At 29.4% G+C, this 18,611-nt stretch overlaps 1 protein-coding gene across 5 annotated transcripts in view; it reads right to left on the bottom strand.

Annotated features, from left to right (window-relative positions):
- The window catches only part of LOC128385708 (proton channel OtopLc-like), a 29,630-nt gene extending 11,458 nt beyond the window's left edge, over positions 1-18,172 (bottom strand). The window contains exons 1-5 of one of the 5 annotated variants that reach the window (XM_053344602.1): positions 17,790-18,172; positions 17,362-17,724; positions 3,451-3,565; positions 3,256-3,349; positions 2,694-2,876 (exon numbers count right to left, since the gene is read on the bottom strand). In XM_053344602.1, coding sequence (XP_053200577.1) covers positions 2,694-2,876; positions 3,256-3,349; positions 3,451-3,565; positions 17,362-17,561 — 592 coding nt within the window. In that variant the 5' untranslated portion in view covers positions 17,562-17,724; positions 17,790-18,172. Of the gene's footprint in view, positions 1-2,693; positions 2,877-3,255; positions 3,350-3,450; positions 3,566-3,921; positions 4,301-5,190; positions 6,080-17,361 lie in introns of those variants that run through there. The other 4 variants (XM_053344601.1, XM_053344600.1, XM_053344599.1 and 1 more) reach the window with 4 other exon arrangements.
- Positions 18,173-18,611: the final 439 nt, after the last annotated feature.

Raw genomic sequence — 18,611 nt, 5'->3', positions numbered from 1 at the left:
TAATCGTTTAAATAATAAGATCTAAATTAGCTTCAGTTGGATAAGCAACAATTCACAAGGTCCTCGAACGAGATTAGAACAATTAATCGAATAGCGAATTACAAAGAATCGAGAAAAAGAAACTAAATCAAAGGAATGCGAATACAACAAACAATTAAGTTGATTTAGTTGTAACAAATGAAGAACAATTAAATTTAATCACAACAATCAGAAAGTCGATATATTTTAGGTGATACAAATTCAGTTGGCTAGTTGATTATATCACCTTAATTTGATTGTTGTCTTTTTGTTTGTGATTGAAAACATTTCTATTAATAGTTGGGGTTGAATTTAAATTTAATCGTAATTACTGATTACAATGATAATCAACAGACCGTTGAGATTAGTGTTTTGTTTCAAATTGATTTAAATTGTTATAGCAATTTATTTTCTAATCACCTTCAAATACTCATCATCACTAATCAACAAAGTAGCGATATTAATACAAATTAGATTTAATTGTAACATTATCTGTTTCTACGTTTCCTTTTTTTATATATCAGTTGACAATTAACTTGTTGTGTTGATGTTAATTAAGCCTTAGGGTGTTAATGATTAATTGATATTCACCCTCATGTTATAATAATGATGATAATCTTTGATATGTGATTAGTTTAATTTGGTTGAGTTCAAGAAGATTAAATTAAACGTCAAGTGAATGCTAATTGTTGTCAAGGTAAAGGTAAAGGTTAATTTGTTAGGATATTTCAAAGATAATTAATATTTTTAAATGACAGTTAACATGGTTACCGGTAAGAAATTAAGTTAATTGTGATCGAGATGAAATATTTATACCTGACATTTATCATTTAATTCAATACGAGTATGAAATTGATAAAAATATTAAATGAATGATTAACTGAAAAAGGTATAAATTAATATTGTTACCTGACAATTTGTTAATGGAAATATATTAGATTCCAAGTTATTTCTGAAATGAAGTGTTGGGAAAAATTAATTTCAACTCAACAAAAACTCCATGATAACAATTAAGAAATAAGAAAATATTATCATAATCGATTGCATAGTAATTTGTGTGTCGATTGCTATTAGTTGTTTCATGATTCCCGAAGGTGTTAAGATAACCCGGAAATTGTAAAATCCATTTCAAAGTGGCCTTAATGGTCGCGATGAGTTTCGACTCGAATAATAATGAAATAATATCAAGACAAAAGGACATGATAGTAACTGAACAAGTTGAATGAGAGGTTTGGATGATGAAAGGAAAATGATGTAAACATTGTGAAGAGGATGAGGAAGAGAAAATAGTGAGTAAGTGAGAGAGAGAGAGAGCGAGTGGGTGAGGAAACTTCGGTGAAAGATGATGAAGATTGTGAAGATTATGATGAATGAAGAAATGGATGAAGAGGATGAAGAAAAAAAAGATGAGGAAGATGTTTGTGTTTACTTCAATGTTCCCAAATAAATATTGACTTAATATTAGGCGAATATCATGAAGGGAAGATGAACATAAAGAATACGTTCCAATGAAGTATAATCATCATTCTAATGTTAATGATAATATATTAATAGTGATAATACATTCCAATCTCAGCATTTTCTTTCTTGTTTCCAGTATTTTCGTTTCTGTTTTCGTTTTTGTTTCTCATCTCGAAAAAGTCATAACTGACCATTCAACTGACTGACCAATCTTTATCTCCATCCAACATCACAGTATCAACATCCTTTCTCGACTTCCTCTTTCATCTTTTTCATCATTTGCTTTTATTTTCTTCACACTTTGTCTTTCTCTCTTTTTTTTGCTCATCATCACTTTAGCTTTTATCTTTACAATGGTCATCTTCATCTTTACCACATTCTTTGGTCAATTTCACTTCCAAACCATTGAGATGCCACTCAGAGAGATTTACCAATTCATCTTCATCCTTTTCTTCATCATACAAACTTTTCTTTCTCTTCATCACTTTTCACTTCTTCATCAATAGAATAAAAAAAACTTTTCTTTCCATTGTTCAGGTTCGCTGATTGATCGATAATATCATCAATATTTACCTTTCGATTGTTGTGATAATTTATTGATTGTTAATTAGCTACAATTTAGTCGACAATTAACTTGACAAAGTTGATTAGATTTCATGCAATTTAAAGTTTCAATTTTTTCTTAATTATTATATCATATTCAATTGTTGGGACCTGAAACTAAATCAATTTGATCAACTCTGTAAATCACAATCACGATTAGACACTAATTGTTTTGGTTTTTTTCTAATAACCTTGGCTTATTAATTTTCTTGATTAACAATAAATCCAATTAATAAACCTTGACTTGAATGGATTCCCAACAATTTAAATTGATCAAATTTTTGATTGTTTGAGTTCATTTTGGAAAGTTCATTTTAATTATCATGATAATCAGCTGATTTATATGTATAAGTCATGTAACCAAACAAATCTACTCAATAAAAGTTAATTAGTTGCTCGTTAATTCAACTAACCCAATTTAGTTAATCTAATTAGTGATTAAGTCAATTGATTAACCACCGAAAGTGTTAATGTTAAGGACAAAGAAGTTTATAAAAGTTTTTAGAGTCGAAGTTCATTTATAACAAACTTACATGTATTATATTTCTATGAGAACATTAATTTCAACCTTATTCGCGGAGAGTTTGATTAATTAATTGTAATCAACTTACCCAAAAGTATTGAATAGCATGGGGAAGTATATGGAATCTCAAAATAAGAACCAAATTCGAGTCCATTGTAGATCATAGTTCCTAATCCAAATCCGACGGCTCCGATTCGCAAGAATATTGATCCATGTGATCTTTCAGTTTCACTAATTTTATCTTTCTTTTTGCCATTTAATTCTTTATTACCTAAGCCGAATCAACAATTAGTCAATAATTAATCTTCTAAACAATGGTTAACTAATTATTCAATGTTAATTTCATCTTCGATCATTAAAATTAAACTTAAATCGGAAACGGAATCAAAGTGTTGGCTTCCATGGATTTCCAAGTACACGAAACAAAGGATTAAGAATCAGATTAAGATACTATTAGTATTTCCTGTCACAATTTAATTATCATCAACTAATCAACTGACCTTAGAAACTAATCAATTACCTTGAAAATTAATACAAAAGTTGAACAAAGTAATTAGTTATTGGGAAATTTTTTGACGTTTGAATGATCGATATGAATTTAAGCAAATAATTAGTTAATTGCGGAAGAATATTGGTCATTAAATACTCACGATTTTGGTCACTTTTCGGTAAATCATGAAGCAGATAAACGTACACATAAAGAAGAAACAGAAGACTAACTGCATACAGGTAAAGGTAAAAGCCCTGAAAAGAACAATCAAATTACGGTTAACAATTAAGTGTCTCGTTGTAATTAAGGCAAAGTGTAAGAAAAAATCAAGCGATGAGAAGTTAATTGGACTTACCTCGAAATAATATAAAGGTATATTTGGTATCCTGATTTCGGCAGTGAAAAAGGTCAGACAGGTAACCACCAAGAGCTGACCATAGATTGAACTGGCCACGATGAAAGCCGCAGTCCTACGAGAACAATTTAAATGATTATTACAATTTGGTTGATCATTAGTTGATTTTTTAACACATGAAGGAGGCGATGGTGTTGATTTGATTGGTTTTGGTGGTTGGAAACAATTGAGACAACAAGACCCAATGGATATTGATGGTGACATAATCAAAGCACTTAATGAAACTGCAACTGTTTTTTTACTGTTTCACAATTAAATCTAATCAATTATCACTGAAATAATTAAGGTCACTATATTTGATTAAGTATTTTGTAATTTCACCAGTCAAAATCCATTTGATTAAACAATAAGTTAGACAAAAAATTAATTGTTCAACAATTAAAACTACAAAATGACATGAAAATTTCATACCGCATTGTTTTTACATGATAATAACAATTTGAATCAATTTAACTTCCGATTGGGTATTAAGTGATTAACAAAAAACAAGGTTGAGAGGATGAGGATGATAAGGGGTGATGATAGAGATGATTATGATGATGGGAATGAGGGAGGAGGATAATAATGATTACGTTAGCATCATTTTGTGATTAAATTTTCGAGATAACTTTATGATAACTGTAACCAAATTAATGGTATTTACAATTAAAGCAAACGGTTGTTGTTTTGTTGTATTAAGAAGATGATAAAGAAGACAGAGAAAAGTAGACAGAGGATGAGGAAAGAGAGAAAGATGAAAGAAACGGTGAAAAAAGTAAGTAAAAGGATCTGAGCACAATTTGAATCGATGCGTGTTAAGTGAATGTCTAAGCTGCTTTAGCGTTTCGAGTTGAGTCAATGAGTTAGTTTGGTCTCGGTTCAGTTGAATAGGTCAGAAAAAAAGAGTCGATAAGTGAAAAGAGAGAGCGAGAGAGAAGGAGGGAGGTGAAAGAGAGGAGGATGTAGAAAGAGAGAGAGAAGCGGATGATCGACTTGGTGTCATATTGGTTTGCAAACCGAATTTTTTTTGCTACCAAAACATTTGAAAAAAGCAAAATTGGCGCGGGAACAAAATTTTTCAAAGAAAGGAAACGAAGAGGGAGAAACGAGAAAGGGAGGGGAGTGAATGCTAATGATGAATATGATGATAGTGTGGTGGTGAAGAGATAGATGAATAATGATAAAGACTGAAGAACAGGTCAGGGTCAAATGCCGAAGAGTAAACTAATTGATCGTTTTTACATTAAACAGTTTTTTTTTCGTGCGTTTTCACACAACCAAAAAAACGCATCTGCAACAATTAATCTTGCAAATCTCACAAGGACTTATCAGTTGCAAAGATCAAGGTGTCATCTTACTAATCTTGTGAAACTTTTACTCGAAAATGTACCGTTATTTTCTGCTGTCATAACTAATTGATCCAAAAAAGTTTTGTCTCCAAGGTTCGAGTTGACTCTTTGTTCAATCATGTTTTTCCTTGATCAATAGTCACTACTTAGCATCTTAACAATTTGATTCACAATCAGTTCAATTGTTACAAATTGAATTGTAAAGAGACAAAATTTGGAAATGAATGAAAAAAAAAATCAATTAACTAAACATCATCTTGGATTTTTTTCTCTCTCTTCTATCTCTTTCTTTCGAAATTCAATAAACCATGGTAATTTAGTTCTAAATTGAGTGTTGAATATTTATACTAACTTTGGATTCTTAGGTTGCCATCGATGTTCACAACATGATGATGAAGATGAGAAAGATGATCTTGGAGAAGATAAATTTGTTATTGATGATGAAGGTGATCTACCATGAAACTGAGCTTTTTCAATGGAGTCGAGTGATGGAATCGAGTGTCGTGTTTGACACAATCGTAATGGTTTACATGCGAAAGGTACATTATTGTTTTGATGACTATTTGAAGAGTTGTTATTATTACTGTAACTGCTACTGACTGTACTGATTAACGAAACAATTGATGAGCTTCGTCGATTTGAATCAGTTTTCGGAGATGTAGCTGCTAAAATGGCCTCAGGGATCGATCGTTTAACTGAGCCATTTCCGCCGTTTAATGAAGATGCTAATTGGCGCATTTTGGCCTGATATTTACCGATTAAATCAGCCATGATCGGGGTTAAACAGAAATACTAACAATTAGTAACTAAATTGTGATGGCTTTTTGTTTTGAAGGTAAATTATTATTGTGATGATTACTTTGTGATTAACTTGATTGTTATGATGAGTTTAAACTATCAAGGTTAATTGTAAACAAATAGTCACGTTCATTTTAATCATTCAAACATAAATTAGGTTTTTCAAGAATCAATTTAGTTATGATGTTGATTGTTGTTCCGAGTTGCTTCAATTATAATTGTGGGTTATTAGGATGTTGATTATTTTGGTGATACTTGATGACAACAATTAAAAACTTCTAATAATTAAATAAACTTAACAATTTGGATCTTGTAATGTTGACAATTAAGATGATTAGATTGACAATGATGATTATATCACAATTGATAGTGAATAAAATAAATAAACATCTGAATCGGAAATAAATGTGAAAAGTTTATCTTCCGGTTCTGAATAATAATCCAAATGAGTTAATTGAATTTTTAACAATTAATTACAAAATTGCAGTAACTCAATCAAATGAAAACACTAATACACAAATCACAGAAAACACAATCCAAAGGATAAAAGACACAAAATTTGAAACAATTTAAATTGATTATCTGAACAATCAAAGAATCAGGAAAAATAGAGAGAAAGAGAGAGAGAGAGAAACAATAATCGAAAAAAGAGAAAAAGAACTTTTTTCTTCGATCAACAAATTCGATTTGGAACAATGCGAAAAAACAACTTTCACTGGTTAACTAATAAACTAATCAAAGTTTCCAATTGTTGGTTAAAGTTTTTAAAGGTTAACATTATGTTCAAGTGATTTATAAATGATAACAGTTTAATGTTGACTACGTTTCGTTGTAACGAAGTGGTTTCGTTACGAGTTGTTGTTGATTAGCAAAAAAAGTGTAAGTGAAACTGAATGATACAAGTTATGTTGTTTATTAGACAAGAAACACGATTAACTAACTACTCACTCACTTGGATGCAAATGATTTATTTTTAGTTTTATTCAATGTTTGATTTAGCCTTAACTCACAATCGGAATTAAATTGTATTAATAATTACTTTTAATTGCCGAGTTTTCAATCAACATCTTCAACATAACAATCAAGATCATTAATCGGACCACCCAATTCACTTTCTTACTCACTCACTCTCTCTCTCTCTCTCTCTCTCTTCTCATCATTCTCATCTTTTCCGACTCCTGTTAATTTTGTCATTTAAATTGTTTACTGAGTTGTAATTAACAATCGCATTTGATTATTATGGAGAAGTTGAAATTGATTATTTTTAACTGGTTAATTGTTTTTCTCAGTTAATATTTTTGCTATTTCCAATTTATCTTAATCATTAATTTTACCCTGAGGCTTAATTACAATTTAAAGTCGCTCGGAAATGTTTAATTTCAACAATTTATTTATAACTTTTTCAATAGTAACAAATTACAGTTTATAATTATGAATGTTATTAAATTATTGATGATTGATTTGTGTGTTTCTTTTGTTTATTGTTTATTGGCTGTTTAATTTTAATTGTTGTCAAAAAATATAATCAATAGGGTCAAGGTTATTAATTTAAATCAGGTATTGATCAGTGATCAACATTTCTTATTGTTATTATCAAATTAATGACAATTAGGTGTTGTTTTTTTGTCTCTCTCGTGTTGTTGTGACAATTTAATAAAAGTGAAAATAGTTAATTGTTATTGTTAAGAATCTTAACTTGGTAACATTGTCACCATTAGCCAAATTAATTGTTAATTATATTTGATTGTATTGGTTGTTAATTACTTTCTAAAATTTTGTCAAAGGTTAATCAATTCAAATTTTTGATTAACAATCAATTGAGCCTCACAAATTGTTACTCTAATTAAAACCATAATCAAGGTTTCTAAACAATTTTGTACGTCATTAAAAAACAATAACAAATACTAATTAAATGATAATGATTAGTGATCACAATCACAATCGTCATAATTGTTGGTTAATTTGATAAAGGAAAATAATTTAATCTTCAAATAGACTACACCAATTAAAGATGAGATTGAGTTTGATCACATGAAATTTAATCACAATCAAGATCAAGATACAGATTTTCAACTCTAATTTCAAGGTAATGGTGAATATGAAGTAAATCAAAATTGACCAATTGATTGTTGACAACTGAATTAAATAAACATCAAATTGTGATAATATTTGTCTTTTTTGATTGTTATCAATACTATTAACATGTGATGAATACACAGGAAAACATGAGAATTGATGTTATCAAGTTAATTCAATTGGTCAATAAGAAACGAAATCAAGAAGTAAACATTATCGAAGGACATTATCGATGTTAAATGATTTAAAATGTTAATAACGATAATCATGATTACTCTTAGGATGCTGATGATGAAGAAAAACAATGAAATGAATTTACTATTCTGAACTTGTTGACCATCACAATTTGTTCCGAATTCAAACTTGATGGACACATTAACGATCGAAACGTGAGTTGATTGTCTATTCAATCGCAATTCCAATAACCTTACACCTTAATAGATATTCAAGGCAATAACATTAACCATCATCAGAGACAATCATCTCAACATGATGATAATGATGATGATTACTATTGATTCATTTATTATTATCTACAAATAGATCTCATCAATTTCTAGGATGAAGTTTCCAGAGCCATTCTCAAGGAATCCATTGATTCCAATGTTAATTTAACAATCAATTGTTTCCAAAGTTTATCCTTGTCTAAGTTAAATTATTTTGATACTTTGGTTTTTTTTTATGTTCACTCTTGTCGTTAGTAAAATGACCTTCATTGGAATCGGAAAATATGAATGATTGGTGTTAATTATCAAATAATTTCTTAATTGTTACAAAGTGAAACTGTTAAATCGTTGGGAAAAAAGTGAGAAAAAAAATTGGGTCAGAAATGATTTTCTTTTGTTTTCTTTTCTCTGATCAGTCTCAAGGTTATTATCATCTCGAGTCATTAAACTCAATTAACGAATCAACATCTCAATTAATCAAATTAACTTAATCAATCAATCAGGTCAATAGTTAACTCTGATTGGGCTGATTAGGAGAAAATCATTTCAACTCAAAAAAAAAGATTAACGAAAAATTGAAAAATTGAAAAATGCTCTTCGATTTGGCGCCAAAAAGAAAAAACAAAAATTGAATTAGATTTAGATTTAAATGATTTCTACTGAATAGGAAATAGACTTCGAACTTGAGGACAGATGACCAACGAACTTTTTCTCGAAAACTGACCCATACCATGGATTAGAATATAACCAATAGATTTGGATTATTTTCTCATTGATAAAAAGCTTTACGATTCTATGACTACATCATTATCTGAACATTCAATGAATTCCTCGATTATTGTGATAACAATAATGATCATGATTCTATTTGATTATGATAATGATCATTATCTTAATCATTATCAAGATAATCAACATTGTAGGCGTTATTCTGGACAGTGTTTTGTCAACATAATTCATTGGCATCTAATTAATCATCACGATAATCGAGAGAGAGATGACCATTGTCCCATTAACGGTATTATCATTATTATCTCCAGCTAATGACCCAACCATTGATTAACTTTATCAGAATCCTCATGATAGTTTCACTTTTATCTGAATAAAAGTTGACACAGAATCTTAATTACATTTCCAAGTTAAACTCTAAATTCATTTAACTTTAATTAACTCGAATAAAGTTAATTAGTTGAAGTTTTTTAGATACCACCGAGAAAAGTATTCCCTTGATTACTTAATTATCGTGGATAATTTTTAGTCTTTTCCTTCATTCTGATTGACATTTTGTAGATCAAGAGTAAGGTAGTGATTAAATGTCAATATAAATTGTTGATTAGTTTAAACTGTTACATTTAATGGTAGAAATTGTTATTCAATTATTGAGTAATATTTGTTTACAATCGATCATCAAATTAATTACTTATTGTTAGGTGATTGTGATTGCAATTAACACCGGAAATGATTAAATAATAATCTATGAGAAACAACAATCAACCAGAAATTAGATCAGCAATTTGATTGCTCAAACTTTAGATTAGATTTGCTTGTTATTAAATATAATAATTAACTGTTACTGTTGTTTACTCAATGTTGATACTAACAATCAATTGATTGTTGTGAGTGAAAATAAGTTAGGAAAATGTTGATAAAAAAAATCAATCAACAGATAACAATTATAATCATCGTGAATTTAATCACAATCAAGGATAACTATCATGTAAGCAAATGTAATAATAAATTGATCTCTGATTTTGGTTCAATTATCGATCTGATTAGTCTGATCAAAGCTAATCAATAAATTGTAACTTTATTGTGATCAATCAAACAAAAAAGCAAACCAATGGTGATCAATTGAATGTTAATCAAATCAATCGTTAATCTAGAGTTTGCAATTAATTATCATAATAATAAATTGATTTTGTCACAACTCAATCAACCAGATGATTGGCAAAACCAACAAATAGATTAGTAGACAAAACTTTTGATTAGCTGATTTAATTTCAAAAATTTAATTAATCTACAAAATTATTAATCGTTACTATACAATTGTAATGAGTTTTAAAATTACAATCAGCTAATTGTGATCAGCTTATTAGAGTAATTAATCTGATATGCCTCGAGCTATTTGTTTGTTTATCAATCAATTTATTAGTTTTAATTGATTCTCATTCATTTTATGATCCTTGAAAATGAACATGATTAAGAAATTACAATTAATTAAAATTAGAAAAATTTATTTCTAATGTTTAACAAGATAATTAGAGCGATTAATCGTTAATTGTTATCTGTTGATTGTGTTTTTCTTGTCGAGGTTAATTTACAAATTAACAATCTAGTCCATCAACAATTGATATTTTTGGTTTATAATTATAAACAAATAACAATTAATTAAAGGACAACGATAATTAAAACAACAATCAATTAATGATGATCAGGAAAGAAAATTAAATTTTTAAATCAATCAACATTTCATATTAACACTCAACCAAATATTAACCCTTTAATTTAATCAACTGCTAATTTGATTGCAAGGTTTTTGTTTACAAAAATTTATTAATTACAATCAAGGTTGTATTCAATTTCATGTCAACGTGATCAAGACAAAATGATTTAGTTGATTATTTGATCAACAATCAACCTCTCAATCAAATTGCAATTAAGATTGGAAATGTACAAATGTGATCTGATTAATGAACGCAAATCCTTCAAAATGGAATTCTTAACCGAATCAACTAATTGTAAGTCTAAATAATCATCGAAATCAGATGACAACGATGATTAGCAATAACTTTTTCTTTCGACAATTTTAAAATCGCCCGAGGGCCCAATCGATATTCATTAACATCTAAACGACTTTTAAAAAGGAAATGAGAACCACAATCAGACTTTTCATCTTAAATTACTAATCAATTGTTTCGATAGAAAATTAATTTTGATACATTTAAACACTAATAGTAAAGGCGTAGGCTCATGTTATTACAATTCTAGTCAAGTGATAATCAAATTGATTTCAAATACTAATTAATTTCTAATTTGAGCTGATTAAGTTTAGAAGATGAAATCAAAGTGAATGTTAATATTATTTTGATTGATCGTAATTCCTGCTATCAAATGGACAAATCAATCTGAATGGTGATATTAGTTTGTGGATAATTGAATATTCAGTGTTGACCAATTAGATTAAATAATCTAGTTAATTGTTTTCTTCAGATTAGATAGAATTACAATAAACCTAATAGACAATATCACGTATCGTTGTATCGGTAAAACTGGTGAGTTTATCGATTGTGAATTTGTTTGATCAATGATTCTCTGTCTATCTCTCGATATTGGATTTTCCTATTCTCTGGTATTATATCAATGGTTTGAACGTGTTGGTAATATCCAAATGAATCTACACTCATTTAAGTGGAAAAATGTTGCGAGAATTCAAATTGATCCTTTTAAAAAATGGAAATCGTTATGTTTGAGATGAGGCGAAGATCATGTTGAAAGATCACTTGAAAAAAGAAAACGAAAAGAGATAAACAAATTTGAGAATAAGAAAAGTTCATCTTGTGGAATAGGATAAAGATGAAGATGGTCTGAGTTTGCATCATGAAGTTCAGTTGCAAGGTGAAGATCATTTTAAAACATCTAATGGCTTTAAAGATGAAAGTGATGTGGAAAACAAAATAACCGTGAAAACCATCATTCAATTGTGAGCTTTAATGTTTCATATAAGTTATCACCTTTTCAAGAAAGTTCTGAAATTCTGGTGTAGAAAAATAAGTTACAGGGGGAAGTGAGGAGATCGTTGAGAGAAAAAATCTGATAAAAGCCAAATAAAGGCAAAGAATTAGATCAAAACTGGGTTACTGATATTCATCATGTTAGCAAATGAAAAAGGATTGATCATAATAATAGTTCATTGGAACGATTTAGTTCAACATGATGAAATTATCGGAAACTTCTTCCGATCAGAATATCAGTTTATTTGTAATTTCACCTATTTGTCTGTATGTTACTCAAAAATTCAGGGTATTCTGCACATGTATATTCATTTTTTATCTCCTGGTAATTTACCCTCTTTTCATGGTATCCAATTCAAATAGTAATGGCATAAAAGTTTCGATATGAAATCTGATAAATTGCTCACTCTCATTGGAATCATTAAATTGACAGATTAATGAGGATATCAAGATAAAAGTGAAAATAATGATTGAAATTGAAATAAATCTGACAAATCAATAAATTCTGAGGTTTTTTCACTCTCATTTCATGGTAAGATAAATGAAACACGATGAAATCATTTATATTAATACATTTCATGGTTCTCAATTTCAATAGAATTGATATACTGATGACAATTGATGATAATAATTTAATTACTATTCAGTATTTGTTATTTCATTTACTATTTACAAGCAAATTTCCTTCAGACTATTTGAATCATCATCATTTGAAATGATTCACTTTCATCTGTGTGTAATTTGAAAGGGATATTCACAGAGTTCAGGGTATTCACTTTCCATGGTAAACTTTGGATTGTTCATGAAACTGAAATTGAGTAAATATTTACTTTTTCCATTGAAATAATATCTTCCATTACTGAGGAAGAGAAGATGAGGAAGAAGCAAAAAAATCTAAAAGAGATAAGTTTTCACATTGGTTTCTTTTTCTTCTTTACCAACAAACTGTAATCAGATAGAAATGAAAATGTCAACAGGATTAATCATTAGCAGAATCATCAGTAATCTTAACACTATCAACTATCATCGTTTACTATCATCAACCTGATACTTAATCAAGTGCAAGACTAAAAACATGATGATGGAAATGACAACAATCAATTTCCTCACAAGTGAAATTAGTCAAATGAAAAGTTATTCAATTTCTCCAACAGAGGTCACCAAAGAAGATGTTCAAAAGTTGATAATTTAGATTCGTTCATTCAGTTCAATGGAATCAGAACCTTGGTGAATAGCTAATTGTTGATCAACAATCAAGCAAGAGGAATACCGAATATGAAAATCAGCCTTGTAAATTGTCCTTGTGCAATGAACACTCGCTGAGAGTTATAATTTATTAGCTTTTTTCCCCGGTACAAGCACGAGAAAAAGTTGATGCTGCTTCGGTGTTGAGAGGACGAAGTCGCACTTTTCATGCAAGGCTGAACTCGGCGATCCCCATGAATAAGGTTACTAATTGAATTTAAAGCTAATTGGTTACTGTAAATAGACCAATAGATCAACATAATTATGAATTGCCATCAGAATGCAAATATAAATCTGATTATGTTTATTTGCTTTGCATCAGTTAATTTGACTGAGGTGATGCAAATGATAATAAGGATAATTGAATTGATTTAATCATGATTAAAGGTTTCCATTTCTTTTTGGTTTACAGAACTGTCTGGTTGTCAATTGCTTGCAAATTGATAATTAATTACCTCAGTGCTTGCAAATGTTTTGATTGATTGGGAGTTTTTTGCTTCTATTGATCAAGTTGTCCGTCAAAGGGAAATAGTTGAAACCTCTTTGGATATTGAATTGATTCAGTTTCAATTCAATTATCAGATGATAATAATATTAACCAAGGTAATCGATTTACTTACATTTCAGTGCTCTTTTTATGTCCATCAATTGGAATCACAATCGCAAGATGATTTAGTTTATTCAGAATCAAAATCAACAAAAGGAATGACAATATAATAATAACAATAATAATAGAGTATAAGAAAATAAAGGTTAGATAAGAAAAAAAATTCGATGGATTTTCGAATCTTGTTTCTTATTCTTTTTTTGTGTAGAATGAACTTTTTCATCCTTATTATATTGAATCTCATCAGAACAAATCTTGAATAACATGGAATCAAATTATATCATGAAGGGATATTAGAGGGGACAGAAGAATAGTAAATGATAGGTAGGAAAAGGGAAGGAAATGATTGACCAATTTAGTTTTTAGATCAGATTATGTTCAGGGTTATTCAGATGAAATGATCATGATGTTCATGGAGAGAGACAAAGAAAAAATCTCTTTTCAATGTCATAACGGACTTTTACTGTTCTCATTTTTCTTGGCCATGTAATGATCATCATGGTTACTTTATGATAACAATGAAAATGAGTAACATGGTAACATTATTATCTTTATGCATATAAATGTTCATGATATTCAGAATTCTCACCCGAGGGTAAAAGCCATTTAGGAATAGGTTTATTACATTGTTATAATGAATCAATGAGAATCACCTGTAAAGCCAATCACGGATATAAAAGGTTTTTTTCAATGAACTACAACTAAGGTCATTTCTGTTGAGATATAAGACAGTTATCAGAATATTATCCATTCCCTGGATATAACTCTGAATAAGTTGAGATTAACCTTTTCATGGTACATGAAAAATCAATTGACTTCTATTCTCATCAGTTTATCATCATCTCTCTCTCAGGTTAATAATCTTATTGTTTCATTTTGCTTTGTTCAACATCTTCTCATGTTAATCAATCAAAAGGCTCGGTTAAAATGTTACTGAATTTTCAGAATTTTTTTGTCAATTTCTGAATTTCTTTTTGCATGATAAGCATTCTAATGATTTAGATCTGTTATTGATCGAGAAGGGGAAACATTACAAATGAATTATTATTCTGATTTCGGATAATTTGATGATATCTCATTCATTCATAAATCACTTCAAGTCATCAATTAAATTACTCTATCAACTGTGAGCGATATTTTTTTTACTAATTTCATACAAAAGATTCTCTTATATTCATTAATTAATTGTTAATTTGAAGGAAATATATATGTGGAACCGGATGGAGAGGAAATAGTTAATTTTGATCAAGAGAAAACTAATTGTGCTCAATTGTTGGATAAATTGATTTATTAATTTAAAAGAATTCATTGAAATGATTTATAAGCAATAATTCATGCAATTTTCATTTCTTCTTATGCTCTTGCAGTTAATTAATATCATGTATTTTTTGCAATGATTTAGATTATGAATGAGTGAATTAGTTAAATTAGCTAATTAAATGGTTAAGCTTAATCTTTGGTTTTCATTTGTACAAATGAATCTGTTGTATTAATCGTGATTAAAATTGCTGTAAATCCCTGGATTTGGTGATTAGCTGATGATCATTGGTGAAAAATGATGAGGAAGACAAAAAAATGAGTAAACATTATCAATGTTAAATAAGGATGAGGAGGGAAATGATAATGATGATTAGGAGGATGGAGATGGTGATAAGGATGAGGATGAAAGTGCAAAGAAGGTTAAAGTTTGGTAAATGGTTTTTTTTGTCTGTGATATTTGGTTAGATCTGGAAAGATGAATGGATAACAGAGAGAGAGAGAGAGAGAGAGAGAGAGAGAGAGAGAGAGAGAGAGAGAGAGAGATGATGATGATGATGATAGAGATTTAGGAAAGGGTATCAAAATGGCGACTGTTTTTTTCTGTAGACTGAGATGAAGGAAGATTAAAGTTTTATCATCTAAATGATGTTCATTTGTAGTTTAAACCATTAATTATTGTGATTTAATTGAATGATTAGGATAATCAATTGACTTTAAATCTTGTAAAGTTTAAATTACAATAAACAAATTGTCTAAAATTAACTAATTACAATTTGAAATTGATTGTGGAGAGAGATAAAATTTTACAAGAATAACATTCAATTATTATCATCGGTTGATTTAATGATTAATGAGACCAAATATTTAATCATCATCACCATGGTGTAAATTAAAAGGATGAAGATGAAGATGAAGACTAGTTTACAGTTGAATGAACAGAAAATATTCAAAACAAAAGTCAATCATGTAAACATGATGATAATGATGATCATCTTGTTGATATTACAATAAAATAAAGCTCATTGAACTTGAAGATTGTAATTGCAATCAAATAAATTGTTGATAATGCAAATGTAAATCAAATTACAATTGCAATTTAAACCTTAATCAAATGGAAATGCAAGTGAAAACAAATTAACAATCAACTCGTATTGTAATTATTTCACTTGCAAAATCAATTTCAAGAAAACATAAAGAAACAGATCAAGTTAACGGTTAATCACAAGTTAATTATAGTGAAAAAAACTGACCAAAGGTTTTGATTCTTGACCTGAAAACAAAACGAAAGTCCAACCGAAAGGTCGTGTCTACATACATTTTCCCATAGACTGAGACTGTCAGGTCATCTTGTTACTCTAAGAAAACCGAAGTGGCTTTTAAACTTTGAACCGGTTTCGCTTTTGGGTTAACCTTGGGTTTCTGTGTTCTATTTCAGGTCACAATGTTTACCCAAAGTCGTTATTAAGGTTAACTTACTTTTCAATAGTTTCTATTCAATTTTCAAATTTTCTTTTCACCAAAATAGTTTAGAGACCAAAATATAACAAGGATAATCCATATGAAAGGCCAGTTTTTGGTTCCTATTTTTTGGCCCCCGAAAAAGTTGAGGCTACTTTTTCTGCTTCTTCACTTTCGCCTTTCGTGATATTATTGGTCAAATTCATCGTCTTATTTTGTATTCTGATTATTTGCTTTGTATTAACTATTCAATTAACGAGGGAATTGACTGATCATAATTAAATTTCATTCTCATCTCTATGGTTTAGTTTTTACTTTGATTCTCAGTTAATTTGGACTTTTGGTGTTTCTCTTGATTAAGAAGAAAGTTAATCAAGAAGAAAGAAAAATTTAATTAACTATCATTTGGATAAGACAATTGAATTTCGAGATTGCAATAGTTAATCAAGAAAAAGAATCACATTAATTTGATATAAATTAACTGATCATGTTGAGTGAATACAAATGATTAACAATCTGATTTAATTAATTTGCTGCAATTAACCAGTAATTTAATTCAATTCAACACCATAATTGTTAAAACAAATCAAATGATAAACAAGAGTAAACAATAAACATCAACTTAAATCATAGTTTCAGATGATTAATCACAATAATAATAATTGAATTAACCAGTAATTTAAAAAGCCCATGTTGTTAATTGTTGAGTGATGATTGATTGTGATTATAAACAAACACAGATAATTTCATGGTATTAATCACTTTTTAACACACAAATTTACAATTAACAAAATGCATTCACAATTAGCATTGTGAGTAAATTATGCAAACAATAAGTTCATTTGTCTCAATTGTTTTTCCAACATGATGATGATGAATGAAAAGTTCTTGAATCAACTTACCATGCATGTCTTGGCTTCTTCCGGTATTGAGTTGTATTGAGCGTCTTTGTATCAGCGGAACCACAACGATCGTTACTTAACATGGCGACTTCGGTTGATGAGATTGTCGTCTCTTGATCGCCCGAATTTGAATTCCTATCCTGACAAGAAATCTCCAAAACAGTTTCACCAACACATGAGGTGAACATCTTTTCCCACATAGTTCCTGGAAGATATCCCACTTCCGGCTGTGTAACTGTCACCAAAGATGATTGACCGTTACTTTTGGGTGTCTCTTGGTCCAATTTTCAATAACAATAGTCTCTATTAGCGGCGTTAAATTCAAACCAATGGTTTGATCGTCTAAAAGTCCACTTGAAGTCACTTTGATTTTAGAAATTTTAATTCTAATTGAAATTAATTTACCTTTAAAGTTGTTTCAGTTTTACCTTTGTCACTTTGTCACTAAGTCACTTTGACAGTTTGTCAAGTGTTGATTGTTGTTCAATGATGATTAAGTTTAAGTGAAGAAAAATATTCACCAATTGAGTTTAAATGACACAAAAAGTTGAATCAAATGTTATCATGTAAACAGGATTTACAAATTAGAAAAGCTCAATGGATAATTAGTTGATGATGCAAATGATGAGGATGTGATAATCTCAGCATGAAGAAGATGATGATTAGAAAACAAGAAGATAAAGAAAACCAATTGATGCTTTTTGATGATTGGATATTACAAAGATGATGAAGAAGCTCTGTTTCTATGGCATTTACACAACATTGACCAGAGTCCGATTAACCGCGTTTCTTTTGGCCTCTTGTTTTTGGTTCCTTCCCAATCTCTCTCTTTCTTTCTTTCTTTCGACCTCCCCTTTAACCACTCCCATATACACAACGGACTTTAACATAACCCAGAGAGAGAGAGAGAGAGAGAGAAAGAGAGAGCCAAGGGAAGAAAGAAAGAAGATGCTTTTTAGTTTCGCCCCTTGGAACATTTTTCTCTTTCTCTTTCTAACGGCCATTTATTCCTTTCGATTTTTTCTTTCTTTCTCTTTCTCTTTTGCTTATTTTGACTTTTCTCTTACAAAACAATCTCAATGATGATGAAAAATTTAGTGAGATAAGAAGAGAGTTGGAGGAGTGAGACAAAGAGGCAAAGATGATGAAAGAAAGAAAGAAGAGGAAAAACAAGTGAGAGATACAAAGAAAATGAATAGAAAGCGAGAGAGAGATAAGGTGAAAAGGCGAAGATGATGAGAGAGAAAGAG

The sequence above is a fragment of the Panonychus citri genome, unplaced genomic scaffold (genome assembly GCF_014898815.1).
Source record: "Panonychus citri isolate SS breed McGregor unplaced genomic scaffold, ASM1489881v1 Contig00050, whole genome shotgun sequence".
In the NCBI taxonomy this organism is placed as follows: domain Eukaryota; kingdom Metazoa; phylum Arthropoda; class Arachnida; order Trombidiformes; family Tetranychidae; genus Panonychus; species Panonychus citri.
The sequence above is the reverse complement of the archived record's forward strand: the minus strand, read 5'-3'. Positions and strand labels throughout refer to the sequence as shown.